General features: G+C 39.6%; 1 protein-coding gene across 2 annotated transcripts in view; it reads right to left on the bottom strand.

The window, feature by feature from the left end:
* Positions 1 to 18,258, bottom strand: part of TTN (titin) — a 274,931-nt gene that overhangs the window by 171,832 nt on the left and 84,841 nt on the right. For both annotated transcript variants that reach the window (XM_047772981.1, XM_047772982.1), the window contains 29 exons: positions 17,922 to 18,200; positions 17,526 to 17,804; positions 17,118 to 17,405; positions 16,707 to 16,994; positions 15,849 to 16,130; positions 15,305 to 15,583; positions 14,905 to 15,186; positions 14,481 to 14,759; positions 14,098 to 14,385; positions 13,631 to 13,909; positions 13,257 to 13,535; positions 12,878 to 13,156; positions 12,452 to 12,739; positions 12,022 to 12,309; positions 10,462 to 10,743; positions 9,950 to 10,228; positions 9,115 to 9,396; positions 8,548 to 8,826; positions 7,753 to 8,040; positions 7,364 to 7,642; positions 6,972 to 7,250; positions 6,604 to 6,882; positions 5,725 to 6,012; positions 5,039 to 5,326; positions 4,315 to 4,605; positions 2,306 to 2,593; positions 1,648 to 1,740; positions 1,241 to 1,526; positions 267 to 450 (listed from right to left, as the gene is read on the bottom strand). In XM_047772981.1, coding sequence (XP_047628937.1) covers positions 267 to 450; positions 1,241 to 1,526; positions 1,648 to 1,740; positions 2,306 to 2,593; positions 4,315 to 4,605; positions 5,039 to 5,326; positions 5,725 to 6,012; positions 6,604 to 6,882; positions 6,972 to 7,250; positions 7,364 to 7,642; positions 7,753 to 8,040; positions 8,548 to 8,826; positions 9,115 to 9,396; positions 9,950 to 10,228; positions 10,462 to 10,743; positions 12,022 to 12,309; positions 12,452 to 12,739; positions 12,878 to 13,156; positions 13,257 to 13,535; positions 13,631 to 13,909; positions 14,098 to 14,385; positions 14,481 to 14,759; positions 14,905 to 15,186; positions 15,305 to 15,583; positions 15,849 to 16,130; positions 16,707 to 16,994; positions 17,118 to 17,405; positions 17,526 to 17,804; positions 17,922 to 18,200 — 7,922 coding nt within the window. The remainder of the gene's footprint in view (positions 1 to 266; positions 451 to 1,240; positions 1,527 to 1,647; positions 1,741 to 2,305; positions 2,594 to 4,314; positions 4,606 to 5,038; positions 5,327 to 5,724; positions 6,013 to 6,603; positions 6,883 to 6,971; positions 7,251 to 7,363; positions 7,643 to 7,752; positions 8,041 to 8,547; positions 8,827 to 9,114; positions 9,397 to 9,949; positions 10,229 to 10,461; positions 10,744 to 12,021; positions 12,310 to 12,451; positions 12,740 to 12,877; positions 13,157 to 13,256; positions 13,536 to 13,630; positions 13,910 to 14,097; positions 14,386 to 14,480; positions 14,760 to 14,904; positions 15,187 to 15,304; positions 15,584 to 15,848; positions 16,131 to 16,706; positions 16,995 to 17,117; positions 17,406 to 17,525; positions 17,805 to 17,921; positions 18,201 to 18,258) is intronic.

Here is an 18,258-nt window from a genome sequence, read left to right on the forward strand (position 1 = left end):
AATGCTGGATCCGAGCCACATCTGCGGCCTACACCACAGCTCATGGCAACGCTGGATCCTTAACCCACTGAGAGAGGCCAGGGATCAAACCTGCAACCTCATGGTTCCCAGTCGGATTCACTAACCCCTGAGCCATGACAGGAACTCCCTGCTTGGGTTATATTATTGATCTTATACAACTATAAGGTTCTGGGATTTCAACAGACATACATTAAATGTTTCAAATGTGAGTTTTTAAAGACGATACTATATACAAAAGCTCATACCAATCTATGAGTCTCTTCTTCTTGGCTTTGCTTTAGCATTTCAAATGCCTGAAGAAGACCTCGGAAGTCGGTGATTCCATACATGCGGGCATATTTTTCATATTCTTTTGGATCAACATTTTTGAGAAGTTCCATGATATCAATTTCCTCTTCTTCCCCAGCTCCTTTCTTTAAGACTGGAGTCCTAAATGAAATAAGAAATAAACATGAATCACCTGTCTTCGACTTATTTTGAATTATGTATCATCATTCAAAGATTATAAATGTAGTTACATGTTTTCACAAAGGAATAGTTCTGTGTCCTTTATTCAAGAACTATTAGTTTTACCATGTTAACTGTGAAACAAACAAACAATGGGTTTGGAGATGGACTGGATTAAGATTGGATCATTGTCACAAAATATAGACAATTGATCAAAGAGTTTAAGAACAGAAAGAATAACAAATATTTTTGTAAACTTTACAACAAAAGAGCTAATCAGAATTATAAGGAAAAATAATAACAGCAATGGAAAGCGTTAATAAAGAATACATATATATCATGGGAAATAAGTGTAGAAATTAACTGTTGATTAATTAATAATGATGTTGAAACATAATTGGTACTGAAATTATTAGTATTTATGGAAAATGTTTAAAATACAGTTGATCTAGAAAGCCAGCCATTCACAGCAAGAGAAATTACACATAGTAACAGAAATTTCATGCTTAGACATACACGGGTTTCTCCATGGGCCATTTCCTTTGTTCAAAATTGTAATAAAAATTCACCTCTGTCTTAGAACTTTCTCATGATTACTTAGAAATTGATGTTAATGCACTGCTAACTTCCCCCCAAAATGTTATGCATTTGCTTATCTGTTTCTGTTCAAATGCCTATATGCTTATTTCTTTCAAAATCAGAACCTTGGAAGGACATGGTCCATGATTCCGGAGAGGACATCACTGCATGCGTGCTGCTTTATTGAACTTACTTTTTCAGCATTGCCCTAAGGTCTCCTTCAATTTTCTCTTGTTTCTTCCTTTCATCCACCTGTAGGTTAACATTACTTTCAATTTCACCATGTTTATTAAATGCGACGCATCGGTATAATCCAGAATCGGTTTTTGTGGTGTCTCTAATCTCCAGTTTTGCTTCATCGCCTTTCTGGTGGATAAAAATTCGACCTCCTTGGTTCAGCTGTCTCCACTTCCCCTTTGTCCATTTGACATTTGGAATTGGGTCACCTCCAACTTTTGCAATGAAGGTTGCAGTGGTTTCTAAGGAATAATGAAAACAAATCAGTAGAAAATTTAATTTTCCAAAATCAGTTTTCCTAAGATTAAATCAGTGGTAAGACATATAAGATAGATGAAGATGCACTTTTCATGAACTACTTACTTTCTACAACTCTGATACTCTGAGGTTCTGATACAAAGAAGAGCTTTCCATCTACTGCTGCTTTCTTAGCTGCTGGGACGGCAGCTGGTTTGTCTAAAAAATACATTTACATATTCTGTTATTACAATTACCTTAAGACTGTAATAAATAACTTTGAAAAATAAGCTTTAGGAGTCTGGCGGAATCATAAATATCATACACTTCATATGAGAGTGAATTACAGAAAATAAAGCAGCTTCATAGATATTTATAACTAGTTGTAGCTATAACCTGCAGATTGCACTACAATCACATTAGTAGCACCAAATTTAAATTTCTAGACTTGGCTTTATTGCATAGATTTCCTTTAGGGATATGGCATCAGGCTACCTTATGTCACATTACTACAGGATCATTTTTGGAACTTCACTTCGTCACATCCTTTTGGAGATGGTGAAAAGAAGGTCAAGAAATGGGATGGTGGACTTGGGGTACTTTGAGAAAGTTTGTAGGGAAATTATCGCCACTCACCTCATATTTCAATTACAATAAGGAGGCTACAAATTGCACATGAGCAATAACTGATATTTCTAAAAGTTTAATTCCATTCTCATTTAAATTATAATAAGCAAATAAAGAAGTTGGCTTAATGCAAATAACTGTTTTGAGGTGCCTGTACCTTTAATGGTCACTTTTGATTTGGAAGTGTCACTTCCAGCCACATTTGAAGCTTTACACACGTAATCTCCCGCATCTGCTTTAGTTACATCCTTGAATTCCAGCACAGCGGTCCCATTAGCAAAGCTGAAGCTGCATCTGTCTGAGGGCTTTATTTCCCTGCCAGCCTTCAACCACTGGATCCTGATGGGTTCTGATCCCCGGACGTGGCAGCTGAGCTGCAGGAATTCTCCTTCACTCACTGTTACTGGAGTCAGATGCTGATCAAACACAGGGGGCTTCTTAGGTTCTAGAATTAAAAAAAAGATATTTTCATGAGGAACATAAAAACAGAAAAGAGTTAACTTCCGGAAAAGAAACAAGTGTTGCCTCTAACAGGTAGCACTGGTTGCTAGAGTAGAACTGAAACACATGCCTTTCTCTCTGAAAGCAATAGTTACATGTGTTGGATTTTAAAAACAGAAAAAGTTTAAAAACAAGCAATGAACAGATGCCAGGGTGCCTATGAATTACCCAAGCATCTGTGCCCTGATTAAGTACTACAAACATTGCACTGGCAGTTACTATCAACTCTGGTGTCATATAGCACACTATTGATTCTCTCAAACCTGTGTGCAGCTGTATTTTCACCAAAGCCTAAAAACTAAGAGCCTGTTGAGAATTTGGCTCATGCTATGCAATGCTTGTTACCCTCTGGGAAAGAAAGCCAGCATTTGAGTAGTCCATGAGCCCACAACTTGACATGTGATTTTCCCTGATATTCATCTTTAGCTATTAAATGCAGCTATGGTAGCATTTAAAGTCCAATCTTTGCCCAAAGGAATTAGGAGTTGAAGCTCAGTGCTCAAGTTTAAACCAATGAAGAAGATATAGTTAATATGAAAGATAGGAAGGCCATGTATAGCTTGGTGTTATGTAATGATTTTATTGAATGGTCTTGAGACCTACATATAAAAAGAATAAAGCAATATTCATGATTGTAAAGATTAAAAAGCCTAATGTCTACTCTTTTAAAAATTCTATATATACAATGTATCAGAATTCTATGGGAAGTATGTACTCAATGGCGAAACCATTATAAACACAAATCATGAATATAAGCCATGGCTAAGCACGCAATTTTCATTTTACTAAATGTGTTTAAAACTAAATTCATTTAAGTCCCATGAAATGAGTGATGAGATTTGAATTATAAGTTAACTCGATGTTATTATCTTATTAGTAACATTAATCTATTAATGATATTAACCTATTGTCTGTGCACCCTGAAATGGCCAGCTAGATCATCAGAGCTGGTAATTAATTAATTCCCAGCCATTCAAGGAGGTTCGTCTGTAAAGTGATTCTGATGAACTGCATCATAATTATCTGGATGAAGCCATTATGGTTAGAGGATTAGATTGAGAAAATCTCCTTAAACAATACAGTCTATTTCTTTGCCTCAAGCTCTGTCTGTATATTTATTCATAATGATATGCAACATCTTTCCACCCTTCTTTTTTTTTCTTTTTGAGCAAATTTCACTCTTTTGGATGAGATTAATATTCATTCACAGACTAAAATCCTTGGGCGATACATGTCAGACAATAATCCTTTAGAAATATCCTTAGAAGAGATAATGTTTCAAAATGTGATAGAACTCCTAAGAAGCAAAGCTAATGCAATATTCATTGACGAAAATTTTTAAAAATTCAAAACAAATGTACTTCATAAAAATTTATATGTCACTTATGCATAAATTTCAAAGTAGATTTAGAATTCTAGCAGAGAGAATTTTGGGGTGTGATTTACAAGCTAAGATATAGTCCATTTATTATATGACAGTTACTTTGCTGGGCCATGTAATTAAATTACAAATAATATATATTTTCACTAAATGTGTGGGACTGTGCCTGGGCAATTAAAATGTATTTATAGCTGGTATAACTTATTTGGTTGAGAAGCACACATGGCTGTCTAATAGGCAGTAAAGTAAAACACAACACGCCAGGGGCTATGAAGGTGACCTACCTTTGATGACGATTGAAGACGTACACAGAGCAGAGCCTGCGTCATTCGACACTTTGCACGTGTACAAACCAGCGTCGCCCATGCTTGCCTTCTTGACTTGCAGCAGAAGTGCATTGTTCTTGAATGTGATTTCACAATTGGCCGTTGGATGGATCTCTACATTATTTTTGTACCAAGCAACAGTGATGGGCTGGGAACCAGCAACTCGGCCCTCAAGTCTGAAGGAATTCCCTTCTGTTTCTTCTACTGTCTCCGAGAGTTTTTTAGTGAAACTTGGTGGGATTAGCCGCTCTGTAAGAAAGTTCAAGGATATGTGAAGTGGAATCCAGAAGCAGGTTATTAACATGAGACATTTCAGGAAAGAGAAGTCCTCTGTTAATCAAAGTCAATGCTGCCCAAGCAAATACATTATCTCAGTGTATATTCCTCAACATTCTGGCCTTCTTCAACAAGTTTATTCTGAACTGTTCTCTGATTAACGGGATGGGTAATAAGAATAACTTTATGGCCATTTACAGAATGAGATATTTGTTTAAATAAAAAATAAAATAAGGGGGGGGTGACCTTAGGGTTGTGAAGTTTTGAGAAATACAGATTTTTAAAGATCACTTTTTCCTTATAGAAACTTCCTTTGAAACATTTTTATGTCATTTGCTTAAAAATGTCCTAAATTTCATCTGTCCTACTAAAAACTGCAAACTTGGGATCTGATATACAAAGATACCTTTTATATTGAGCTGAGCCGTGCAGGAGTCCTTGCCCACTTCATTGACAGCATAGCAGGTATACTGTCCAGTGTCGCCTTTGTCTACTTTCAGGATTGTCAGGTGGGCACTGTTTTCCAGATAACTAATCTGGTAGTTTCCACCACTTCGGATCTCTCTGTTGTCTTTGGCCCAGGCGACCTTTATCGGTTGTGTCCCAGTAACGTGGCACTCAAAGTCCGCACTCTCTCCCACCACAGCATCCACAGGGGCAAGAGGGATGTCAAAGAAAGGCGGGTTCCTCCCCTCTAAGAGGTGAGCACAGAGACAGGGTTTCAGGCTCCATACCTGGACCATCCCAGTTCACACAAATCATCATCCTCTAACTTCAAATTTGTAATCTTTTTTTTTTTCTTTTTTAGGGCTGCACCTGTGGTATATGGAAGTTCCTAGGCTAGGGGTCAAGTTGGAGCTGCAGCTGCTGGCCTACACCACAGCCACAGCAACTCTGGATCCAGGCTGCATCTGTGACCTATGCTACAGCTTATGGCAGCACTGGATCCCTACCTAACCCACTGAGCATGGCCAGGGATTGAACCTGCATCCTCATGGATACTATTCAGGTTCTTAATCCACTAAGCCACAACAGGAACTCCTGGTTATAAAATTTTTGATTACAGAACTACCAATTTAAGTATCCACACACCTGTGAGAATGAGTCTGGCGCTGGAAGAAGCAGAACCTATAGGATTTGTAGCTGTGCAGGAATACTGGCCTGCAAAACTCCGATCTGTTTGAAAAATATTGAGAGTGGCTACGTTATCTAAAAATGATGTCTGGATGTTGGGGCCATCTTTCAAGGGCCTGCCATCTTTAAACCAAGACACCGATATAGGTTCTGATCCACTGACGGCACATTCAAAAACAACTGGCAGCCCAACTGTTTCTTGAACATCTCTCAGTTGTCGTGAAAATGATGGTGGAAGTTTTTGCTCTGTAGGGACAGAATTAAAGAAATGAATACTTCTGGACATTTTGAATGTACTGAATATTCTTCTCACAATTATTGTTATAGTGATAATGAGATTTCTATAAAAATATCAGGAGGTATTGAGATCTCTTCAGTTAACTTGGACATGAAGAAGAGCATGTAAGTTTTTGGAGTAAAAGTTTCACTCTGAGGCCACCCTCATGCATGGTAGGTGTAAAAATAGGAGTTCCTACTGACTGGCTTAAGGTACATCTCTGGCATGTAGTGTATTTTCTTACTTTTTACATTGCTTCCTAGCAATTTGAATGAGACACTCATGGGGTGAAATTTTGAAAATACGATTACTCCTTTTTCTTAAAGATTTAATTATAGAGACGAATGATGACATGATCCTTCCCATTGAAGATTTAATCATTTTCTCTCCCTCTGGAAAGGCGATGGCAAATGATAAATGGCTAATTTGTAGATGGAATTACTTAAGCATAAAATTGTGCATTTGGACAGATTTTCCCTAAAAAGAAGACCCTCACCAGATATTTTCAATCTTGTTCAATGGAAACATACACTCATTCATTTAAAAAATACTGCAGTTACCTTGAACGGTCAGGAAAGTTGATGAAGAAACTTCTCCCACACTGTTTTCAGCTCTGCAGATATATTCTCCACTGTCATTACTATCGACCTGGTTGAAAACCAGTGTTGCAACGTTGTTCCTAAAATGCATCTTGTAGGTGGCAGTGGGTCTCAGTTTTGTATCTCCTTTATACCAGGACACCCCAATTTCAGGGGTCCCAGCAAGTTGGCACTGCAAAGAGGCAGAATCTCCAACAGTCACCTTCACAGGCTCCAACTGCTTGACAAAATATGGTGGTTCTGCAGCCAAGAAAGACAATCGGTCATGAAGGAGACAGGCCAATATGACTATTTGTATATAAAGAGAGGAATGGGCAATTATCACAAACCTAGGATCAGTATTTGTGCTGAACAGGAATCTTTCCCAGAAGCATTTTCAATGTAGCAGTTGTATTGTCCTGCATCCTCGACCGTGCTGCTTGGAATTTCCAGGATTGCAGATCTTTCCGTTGTGGTTATGTTACACCTCTGAGAAGGACTTATATTTATGCCATTTTTCTTCCATGTCACTGAAATGGGAGGCGTTCCAGTATATGTGCCCTCTAGGATCAGGGATTTTCCTTTCTCTATGCTGTAATCATTGAGCTTCTTCACAAATTTGGCTGGGGCTGTCGTAGACAAATTGAAAATATGAAATCAAGCACATATACACACAGATACAAGTACACTGATTACTTCATTTATATTAATGGTCAAAATGCAGAAGAGTAGTCAAACAAACCTTTTACGTAGAGATGAGTTGTACAAGAAACTTTGCCAGCTTCATTACTAACGATGCAGGTGTACTCTCCACTTTGTGATGTATCTACATCAAACAACTCCAGTTCAGCAACAGAATCCTCCAAAGACACATTACATCTGTCCCCTGGTACTAGTTCACTGCTACCCTTGAACCAGCTGACACTGAAAGGAGGTGTTCCTTTGACAATGCTTGTGAAAGTTACATTGGTTCCAGTTAAAACATCCATGGGATCAGGTTTCTGAACAAAAGATGGTGGTTCTAAACAAAAAAACACATACCGGGAAAAGTTGAGTATTTTTGGATTGTGACGATACAAATGTTTAATAAACAGTGATATGCAATTCCATTTCATTGTCTTTTGAACAGACCTCTCACAGTCAAAGAGGCACTGCACTCATCAGAACCAGCCACATTAGTGGCGATACACGTGTAGTCGCCAGCGTCTGATTCTTCTAGCATGTTCACGGTTAGAGCGCAAGTGTTATCCGTCAGTGTGGTCTGATATTTCCTTCCACTGCTGATCTCGTTCCCTTCGTGGAACCAGGAGACAGAGATTGGAGGTGATCCGTAGACCTTACACTCCATTACCACCGAGGAACCAGAAAGACCATTGGTCTCTTTCAATTTTCTTGTGAATGAAGGAGGAACAGTTCGGTCTGGATGTGATAAAAATCAAGCAAACAAGGGACATGAGTTATAAGGTGATTGGAAAAGAGAATTATTGTCTTTTTGATGGAATATCCTTAGATCCATTTAGCTCTTTTGTGAGGGCATCAAAGAATTCCCCGTAGCTTCACACAACAGAAAGCTTTGAAAATCAATGGGCAAGATGTGCAGGTTGACCTGTTAGGGATGCTGGTCTCTCTTTCCTGTGAACCATTATGTGGAGAATTATTCCAGCATAACTGATAGGAGAAGAGAACAATATCCTTATTCCTTATCCAGGGATAAAGTCTTACTCCTACCTCCCTGAGCAGTGGAAATTCCTCCAAAAGAAAGGGATAGAACATTTGGGCTTGGTTTTCTTCTGACTATAGGCATGATACCTCTGATTTTCCTGATTCAGAGGGTGTTAGACTCTTATCACACTGCAGAATGTCACATATCCATAAGCCAGGCACTATATTATAATAATATAGAAGCAAAAAGTCCAACCAACTGACCTGAAACTTGAACTGAGGCTGTGCAGCTGTCCTTGCCCACAGGGTTTTGCACCTCAAAACTGTACACCCCACTGTCACTGGGTGCCACATTAATAATCTTAAGGCCAGATACTTTGTTGAAGAAGCTTATTTTGTATTTGCTGTCACTTGTCAGCTCTTTTCCATCCTTAAACCACTTAGTAGTGAGTTCGGGTGTTCCAGTGACTGTGCACTCCAAGGTGCAGGTGTCTCCCGTGGTAACTCTGATGGATTCAGGCTTTTCCACAATTGCCGCAGGCTCTGGAACGAGATGTCAATTGCATTCAAACGTTAAAATCACATTGACAAACTAAAGAAGATGACAGGTACTAGTAAGTGTGTGCCTTATATTTATAATGACATTCTTTTATTTTTATTTTTTATTTTATTTTATTTTTTTGGCTGCACCTGGGGCATGTGGAAGTTCCTGGGCCAGGGATCCACCCATGTCACAGTAGTGACCAGAGCCACAGAAGTAACAACACCAGATCCTTAACCCACTGAGCCACCAGGGAACTTCCCTCGTGATGACATTCTATCTGCACTAACCGAGGATGGACACGGTGGCAAAGCACTCTTGCATTCCAGCATCGTTTCTGATCTGACAGGTGTATTTCCCGGCATTGGCCATTTCTGCTCTTGAAAACTGTAGGGTTGCAATGTTTTCTGAATAAGAGATCCATATGTTGTCACTTTCTCTGACGATCTCCCCCTTATCTTTGAACCACACCACAGAAATTGGCTCAGCGCCTTCAACAGTAGCCTGTAGCTGAACTTCTTCACCAATGATGGTGGAAATGTCACTGGGCTTCTTCACAAATATTGGTGGTGCTGATGAAAAAGAGGCAAAATCAGGGACTTAAAATGTGTGGGGCTAATAGTCCTTCCCTCAAAGCCATGAACGCTACGAATCAAACTAGTGATCATGCATTATTTCCTTCTCTTTTCTTTCTTTCTTTTTTTCCGCACTGGCTTGGTGTGGGATTTCAGTTTCCAGACCAGAGATCAAATGCAGGCTGTAGCAGTGCAAGTGCCAAATCCTAACCACTATACTATCACCAGAGAACTCCCTGATTTGATTTCTTAAAGAAGAGGCATTTTTGGTGAATGGGAGCAGGGATGCATTAGAGTTTGTATTAAACAGAAAGAGTTGAATATCTTGGCCTCTCTAGCTTTGGAAATGCAACCAAAACCTATTGAGAAAATTGTCTAAAAGGGTATTTAGTAGGATTTAGAAATGGGATGCACAGTAAACATAGGATTTAGGAAGGAGAAAGGGGGAAAGTAGAAGAGATAGCTAGTAGTAAGGGACAGGACAACAGCTGAGGGGCCAATAGAAATTAGAAGGAAAACAGTAAGCAGAAGGGAATGAAGTCACACCAACCTTTCAGAGTGATAGAACCAACACAGGTGTCACTCCCCACGTCATTGGTGGCTTTACACTGATACTCCCCAATGTCCGCAGCATCGACATTCAGGATGTGAATACTCGTCAAGAAGTTCTCAGACATTACCTTGTACTTCTTGCCACTCCTAAGTTCTCTCTTGTCTTTATGCCAAGAAACTTGAAATGGGGGAGTGCCCTGAAGCTCACATTCAAGGTGAACATCAGCTCCTTTCAGTGTCTCAACTGGATGAGGCTTTTTGCGGAAAACAGGTGGCTCTAAAATTGGAAGGTGATGCAGTTAGGAAGAAATGGCAATGAGGATGCAATGTTCAAGTATCTAGTTACAAGGAAGAACCCATGTTCCATTCCAACATAGAGAATGTCACATTCAATTTTCTATTATGTCCTTCAAAATTTTCAGGACCTTAATGGAGGGTCAACCAGGGAATTGAGAGGACAACCAGGGAGGACACCAATGTGAAAGGCACAAAAGTTGAGTAAGAGCTGACCTTTAACTTTGAGGGAGGTGCTGCTGCTGGCACTGCCTGCTGTGTTGCGAGCTTCGCATGTGTAGTCTCCGCTGTCTTCCACGCTGAGGTTGTGCATTTCTAACACCGCCACTGAGTCGAGGAATGACATTCTGAATTTACTGCTCTCTTGAATTTCAGTCTCATTTTTGTACCATAAAACCTTGATTTCTGGAGACCCTCCTATTTTACATTCATATCTTGTGTATTCATCTTGTTTCACAATTCTTGAAGGTTCTAGCTTCTTAATGAACCTGGGTGGTTCTATGGAACGAAGATGGAAAACACAAGGGAAGAGATGGAAAAGACATGTATAATTCAAGATGAAGTGAAAAATCAAGCAGAGGGGTCTTTAATGCTGGAAAATAAATACATTTGTTGCAGTTCAAGGAAGAATAGTTAAGTGAAGCCTATAAAGAAAATTCCTAAAATAAAATATATTTATTTTTGTTAGCACCCACATCAAATATTACTGCAAATGGATGGAGGAAGGGACATTAATTCCTACTGTGCAATCCTCCTACCAGCAAAGGAATCACTTCTTTAGTGCAAGATCAGAGGCAGAGTGTATATCTGCTGGTGAAGGCACTGTAAAATTTACAGGGATTAAAAAAAGCTTGATTACTTTCTTGTATGTGAACCAGTGCAGGACTGTCTATTTCCTATGGCTGCATAGATATCAGCTATGTATCATAAAGAAGAGTAGCAAAATTGGGTGAGATATCTTAATATTTTAAAATGCTACTTTCTCTTATAGGTCTTAAATAGATGTCTTCAACCTCCATAATTTCCCTTTGAAGTGGGGAGTGCAACACTTTCTGCATTAACTGAAGCAAAGAAAAATCAAGTTTAGGGAGATAAAAATAATCAGTGATATGTCATGGAGCAAATGGGCTGCTAAATCTAATTCTATTTTAATTTCAAGGTATTTATAAACTACCACCACAAACCCCTTAAAAATGCTCTAATGAATTAGACCAGCTGCTCACTGAGTTAAGTATTTAATCTCTGACCACAGCAGCCATGAACATGCTACAGAGAGACACGGCTGCTTTCTACAATGTCAGATATTGATGTACTCCCCGCCCTCCTGGCTTTCACTGTTATTTAAGTGGAGCAGGTGGAGGAAAATAAATCCACACAATCTGACTCTCTTTGATGGGCTTGATAGTTTGGGGCTTTGCTATCCCCTAGAAGAACAAAATCCATTCATTCACAAACTACTGTGGAAAATACGTTATTTGAGATAACTACATGTTATTGTTCTAAGATAAGTTCTTTCAAATTTGGATTTTGTTATAACTCTGAAAAGTTTTGGTTCCCTCTCTAGTCTCTATTTTTAGCCTTTGAAAACATGTTTTACCAGTTTTATAATTTTTAAATAAAAATTTGTTAAAACATGACCTCATTTGGAAGACTCTGGATCCACTGGTTCATTTCTAATTACTAGACCATAGTCCTAAACATATCTTTCAAGCACACACTTCCCCCTATAGTTAAAGACACCGAAATGAGACTTTGCTAGCTCACTCTAACAAGTACCTTGTACACCCAGATGAGCAGAACAAGAGTCTTTTCCAGCGGCATTGCTTGCATAGCAGGTGTATTGCCCAGCATCACCTTTGCCTACTTTGAGAACTGTCAGAGTGGCAGTGTTTTCAACCAAAGTCATCTTGTAGTTGCCTCCAGGGCGAATCTCTCGGTTATCTTTGGCCCAAGTGATTTTGATTGGCGCAGTTCCAGTTATGTGACATTTAAAAGAACCACTTTCTCCAAGAGCAAGATCTACTGATACAGGCTTTAGATCAAAGAAAGGAGGCACTTCATGCTCTGCAAAGAATGAAGATCAACAATGGTGACTTCTGTTTTCATACTCAGACTTGGAGCAGAAACTATGTGGTGCCAGCCCTTTGGTGGCCCAGAGCAGTGAAACTGCTTTATAATGAAGAGGATCATGTTATGAGTTACTCACCTGCGAGGATGAGCTTGGCACTAGATGAAGCAGTCCCAAGAGGGTTAGAAGCTGAGCAATTGTACTGACCAACATGGCTCTGGTCAGTTTGCAAAATCTGAAGAGTTGCTACATTATGAACAAAAGATGTCTGCAAATTAGCATCATCTTTCAAAAGTACCCCATCCTTGTACCAAGACACCTGAAGAGGTTCTGAGCCATTGATGCGACATTCAAATGCAACTGGGAAGCCAAGAGTCTCGTGAACATCCTTCAGTTTTCTTGCAAAGGAAGGTGGAAGCTTGCGCTCTATAAAGAAGTTACAGATAATCCTTATTTACAAGAGATAACATACTGCTACACATTTCAATTCATTAAAACCGTGATGTATTTAAGAAAATGGATCTGTCAACACACAGCAAGACTTGTTAGGAAAACCATCATCACCTTTAATGACAAGTACAGCTGAGGAAGCCACTGCCCCCACGCTGTTTTCGGCCTTGCATGTATATTCTCCCACGTCGCTGTGATCCACTTTGTTGATTACTAAGGAGGCAACATTATTTTTGAATTGCATTTTATATGCAGGAGCTGATCGTAGCTTTGTGTGTTCTTTATACCAAGAAATTCTAATTTCTGGGGTTCCATCCACTTTACACTGTAAAGTTACAGGTTCTCCAATGGCTGCTTCCACATGTTCCAGAGGCTCGATAAAATAAGGTGGTTCTAAGGTGCAAAGGATGGTAATCAGTCAGTCATGCTAATGAAAAGAGGATGTTTAAAAGAAAGAGAAGAGAACAGTAAGAAGAGGTAACTGTCAACACACCTAAGACAGACACCAGAGCCTCACAAATATCTTGACCAGCCTCGTTTTCAATCAGGCAACTGTATTGTGCATAATCCTCTACTGTGCTGTCAAGAATTTCCAGGATGCTTGATCTTTCTGTCATGGTGATACTGCAATTCTCAGACTGTGTAAGAGGGAACTCATTCTTCATCCAGTTCACCGAGATGGGAGGTGTGCCAGTAAATGTGGCCTCGAGAACGATGGGGCTTCCTGTCTCGACACTGAAATCGGCCAATCTTTTCACAAAGGTGGCTGGTTCTATTAGGAGAAAACATGAGGGCAGAATTGACATCTTCAAAGGAAGAATGAGAATGAAAACTTAAGAGATACCTGATTTGGAGAAAAGAGCAAACCTTTCACAAAAAGATGAGTGGTACAAGAAGCACTGCCAGCATCATTGGTGACCAGGCAGGAATAGTCCCCACTTTGCAATGGCTCCACCTCAAACAATTCCAGTTCTGTGACAAAATCTTCCAGAGAGATGCTGCATGACTCCCCTGATACCAGTTCCCTGCTGCCTTTAAACCATTTGACCTTGAATGGTGGGGTGCCTCTAATGACACTGGTAAATGTGAGGCTCATTCCAGGTAAAACTTCCACAGAATCAGGAGTTTGTTCAAAAGATGGTGGTTCTAGACACCCCAGGGGAGGGGGAGATCAAGAGAAAAAAGAAATCCGAGTGAGCAGTGCTTTTGCTACTTGAATAAAAAGGGAACTAAGGCCACACACAAAGACAAAATAAAGAAATCCCCCAAGAGCTGGAGCGAAGTTGCAAGGTAGAGGCAACAGAGACGGGACAGCCTGGTCCCTGTGCACTGACCTTGGACAGTCAGGATGGCTGAGCACTCGTCTGACCCGGCCACGTTGGCGGCCACACATGTGTATGTGCCTGTGTCAGAGGGCTCCAAGAAGCTCAGGTTCAAAGTACAGACGTTCTCTGAAAAGCTGGACTGGCATTTAGGCCCACTAACGACTTCATTTCCATCTTGAAACCAGCCAACGGAAATGGGGGCTGAGCCAGAGACTCGGCACTCTAAAACAACTGAGCCCCCCAGGATGGCATTGGTGTCTTTCAGCTTGCGAATGAAGGAAGGAGGCACGACTCGATCTACGTGGAGAAGAGTAGTTTTCCGTTGAAAGAGAAGCTTTATTTTTTTCCCCCGAAGAAAAATGCTATATCCACAAAAACCTCCTGCTACTCACCCGAAACATGGACAGATACGGTGCAGTTACTTTTACCAACACTGTTTTTCACTTCAAAGCTATACAACCCCTTGTCACTCATTTCTGCACAAGGAATTTTAAGTGAAGCCACTTTATTGACGAATGTGATGTGATGTTTGCTGTCTGCAGATAATTCTCTCCCATCTTTGAACCACTTGGCTGAAAGTTCTGGTGTTCCAGCCACGACACACTCTAATGCAAAAGGATTTCCGGTAGTGACAGTCATGGGTTCTGGTTTCTCTACGATTCTGGCTGGTTCTAAAAGAAGAAGTATATTGCAGTAAACACAAAGTCACCTTTCAGACTGAGTGTCATCAGTATGTTACTGGGTAAGAGTAATATTTGTAGGCAATGGTCATGGGTTAACCTGATTTCTTTCCTTAGGCTATACTTTGCTACTAACCTAGCACAGTCAAGACTGCAGAACACTCCCTCATTCCAGCATCGTTTTTGATTTGGCACACATATTTTCCAGAATTAGATGCTTCTGGGCTCCCAAGATGGAGGGTTGCAATGTTATCAATGAACGAAATCCTAGTGTTTTCGCTCTCTCTGATGACGTCCCCTTTGTCTTTTAGCCAGACGACAGAAATGGGCTGGAAGCCTTCCACTACAGCCTGTAGCTCAACGGCGTCCCCAACAAGGGTTGAGGTATCACTGAGCTTTTTCACAAATCGTGGGGGTTCTAACAAAAGAAATTTGTGATTAGAGAAAAAAATGAGGATCACAGCCACATACAGTATTGGTTAAGCAAGAAAAGATGGAAGGAAGAGGCATATATTTTTGTGCCCATGTATACACACCTTTGAACTTGACAGTGCAAACACAGGTGTCACTTCCCACCTCATTGGCAGCTTTGCAGTGATATTCTCCTATGTCGGAGGCTTCCAGATTAAGGATATGAAGACTTGTATCAAAATTTTTAGAAGTGATTTTAAATTTCTTGCTGCTTCGAACTTGCTTGCGGTCTTTGACCCATACCACTTCAAATGGGGGGGTGCCCGAAATTTCACATTGGAAGATAACATCAGACCCTTTAAGGGCTCCTACTGGAGAAGGCTTCTGGGTGAAAACAGGAGGTGCTACCAGAAAAAAAGAAGATAAATGATGAGAACATTTGTTTACTAACAAGGAAAAAACCATTTAAGAGTCTAGAATCATTGAGTGCCTGGTGTGACCATATGAGAGTATACTAACATAAAAAATGACAATTCATAAAAAAAAATTGGTTAAGAATTGCAAGCAAGCCATCTTAACCAGGCTTTTTATTTTGGAGCTCAGAACATTGCTGAGAAAAAATCCAAATCAGAGGAGAAAGAAGAAAGAAAGAAGCTGAGTGTGTCCAACCTTTAACAGTCAGGGCTGTGCTGCAGCTGGCATCCCCAACACCGTTATGGGCCTCACAGATGTAGTCCCCACTGTCCTCCGTGCTGGCTTCATTGATGGTGAGCAATGCCACTGAATTCACGAAGGACATGTTATATTTCCAACTTTCATGAAGTTCACTGTCATTTCGGAACCACACCACTTTGATTTCTGGGGAACCACTTATTTTACATTCTAGTTGGATAGATTCTCCCTGCTTTGCAACTTTTGAAGCTTCCAACTTCTTAACAAACTTTGGAGGTTCTAGTAAGTCAAAGGGAAAAAAGGCTTATGTTTGTAGTTGAAGATCCCATAAATACATAAACAGGTTCTTTACTAAGAACATAGGTACCAAGGCGAAAAGACAAAAAAAAAAAAAAGAATATAGGTACTTGCTGAGAATTTTATGCTAAAATAATTATCTTTTCTATTACATAAACATTCAATATTTTTAAAAGAGAATTTATTGATAAATTAATGTTGGTAGTTTGGACAAACTAAAACATATAAATTAATGTATTATAGACATATTTGATTGAAATAAGAAGTCAGAATGCCATATAACAGGAAAGAATGAAAAAGAGAATGGATAGTTGAAACAACATTTAACAAATTTCAATTAAACAGCACTCTGATATGATTACACTTAGAGATACACTACCTTACAGAAAATATAAAGGGAAAACAGAACCTCAGTTAATATTGTCACCAACATTAATATAAAAATTCTAACACAATCCAGTTCTGGTATCCCAAACATTTAAAAACTAAAGAAACTTTTCAAAGACAATTACACAATGTGGAAAAGAACAAATATGGGTAAATGCCGTGTAATGATACCTTTTACACTGAGTTGAGCTGAGCACATGTCTTTGCCAACATCGTTTGTTGCTTGGCAAGTATACTGCCCGGAGTCTCCTTTGCCTACTTTAAGAATTCTCAAATGTGGAGTGTTTCCCACACATGTAATTGTGTAGTTTCCTCCAGGACGGATTTCCTTATTATCTTTCGACCAAGTGATTCGCATTGGTTGAGCACCAGTAACATGACACTCAAAGTCAGCACTTTCCCCAGCAATAACATCTATTGATACAGGCTTGATGTCAAAGAAGGGAGATTTCTTAGGTTCTGGAAGATGAGAAGAAAAGGCAGTGGTTTTTTTTTTTTTTTCTTTTCTTATTGGCCATTTCCACTTTGACAATGAATAAGAAGTCATGGTTTGCAAAGACAAAGATTAACATGGGAACAAACCTCTTGCCGTCAGTCTAGCACTAGAAGATGCGGTTCCAAGTGGATTAGAAGCTGAGCAAGAGTACTGGCCAGAGTGACTCAAGTCTGTCTGCAAAATTTTTAAAGTTGCCACATTATCTACAAATGATGTCTGTAGATTTTCATCATCTCGTAAAAGCACCCCATCTCTATACCAGCACACTTGGATGGGTGCAGAGCCATTTAATCGACAAGTGAGTGTAACTGGTAACCCAACAGTTTGTTCGACATCTTTCAATTGTCTGGCAAAGGAAGGTGGGAGTTGGCGCTCTGTAGGAAGACAAGTAATACTTGAGGCATTAGCAGAAGAAATAAAAATTTCCCCATAAAGTTAAAAGAGTTAAGATAAAGAAAAAAGAAATTTCTTAATTTCTGAAACTATATCATCACCTTGAATTCTGAAGATTGTCTTAGAAGAAGCAGTTCCTATACTGTTTTCTGCTTTACATGTATATTCTCCACTGTCATTGATATTCACTTTATTAAAAACAAGTGTGGCCACATTATTTGTAAAATAGGTCCTGTATTCAGGAGTTGGCCGTAACTTTGTGTCTCCTTTATACCAAGACACTGTAATTTCTGGTGTCCCAGCCACTTGGCATTGTAAAGAAACTGAATCACCAACTGATGCCTCCAGAGGCTCCAGTTCCGTAACAAAGTATGGTGGTTCTAAAGAGGAAAGGTTCACAATCAGCAACTGAAGTGAATAAAAAAAAAAAAACTCCACACAAACTCTGCTTCATATTAGACCAATGCTGATCATTTAAGACAGAGTAAGAAACACACCTAATGTAGATACCAGAGCTTTGCAAATATCTCTTCCTGCCTCATTTTCAATCTCGCAGGAATACTGCCCTGCATCTCTTTTTGTGCTGTTCAGAATTTCCAGGATGCAAGTCTTCTCTGTTGTGACTATGTTGCATTTCTCAGATGGTGTGATGTTCAAACCATCCTTTTTCCAGGTAACTGAAATGGGGAGTGTTCCAGTGTAGGTGCCCTCCAGAATGATGGACTTTCCTGGTTCTACAGCGTGATCACTTAATTTCTTCACAAATGCAGCCGGTTCTGGGGAGTGACAAACCACAGCAGTTAAACACAATAAAAACACAACGATGTCACTTAG

The sequence above is a fragment of the Phacochoerus africanus genome, chromosome 3 (assembly GCF_016906955.1).
Source record: "Phacochoerus africanus isolate WHEZ1 chromosome 3, ROS_Pafr_v1, whole genome shotgun sequence".
NCBI classification, from domain to species: Eukaryota; Metazoa; Chordata; class Mammalia; order Artiodactyla; family Suidae; genus Phacochoerus; species Phacochoerus africanus.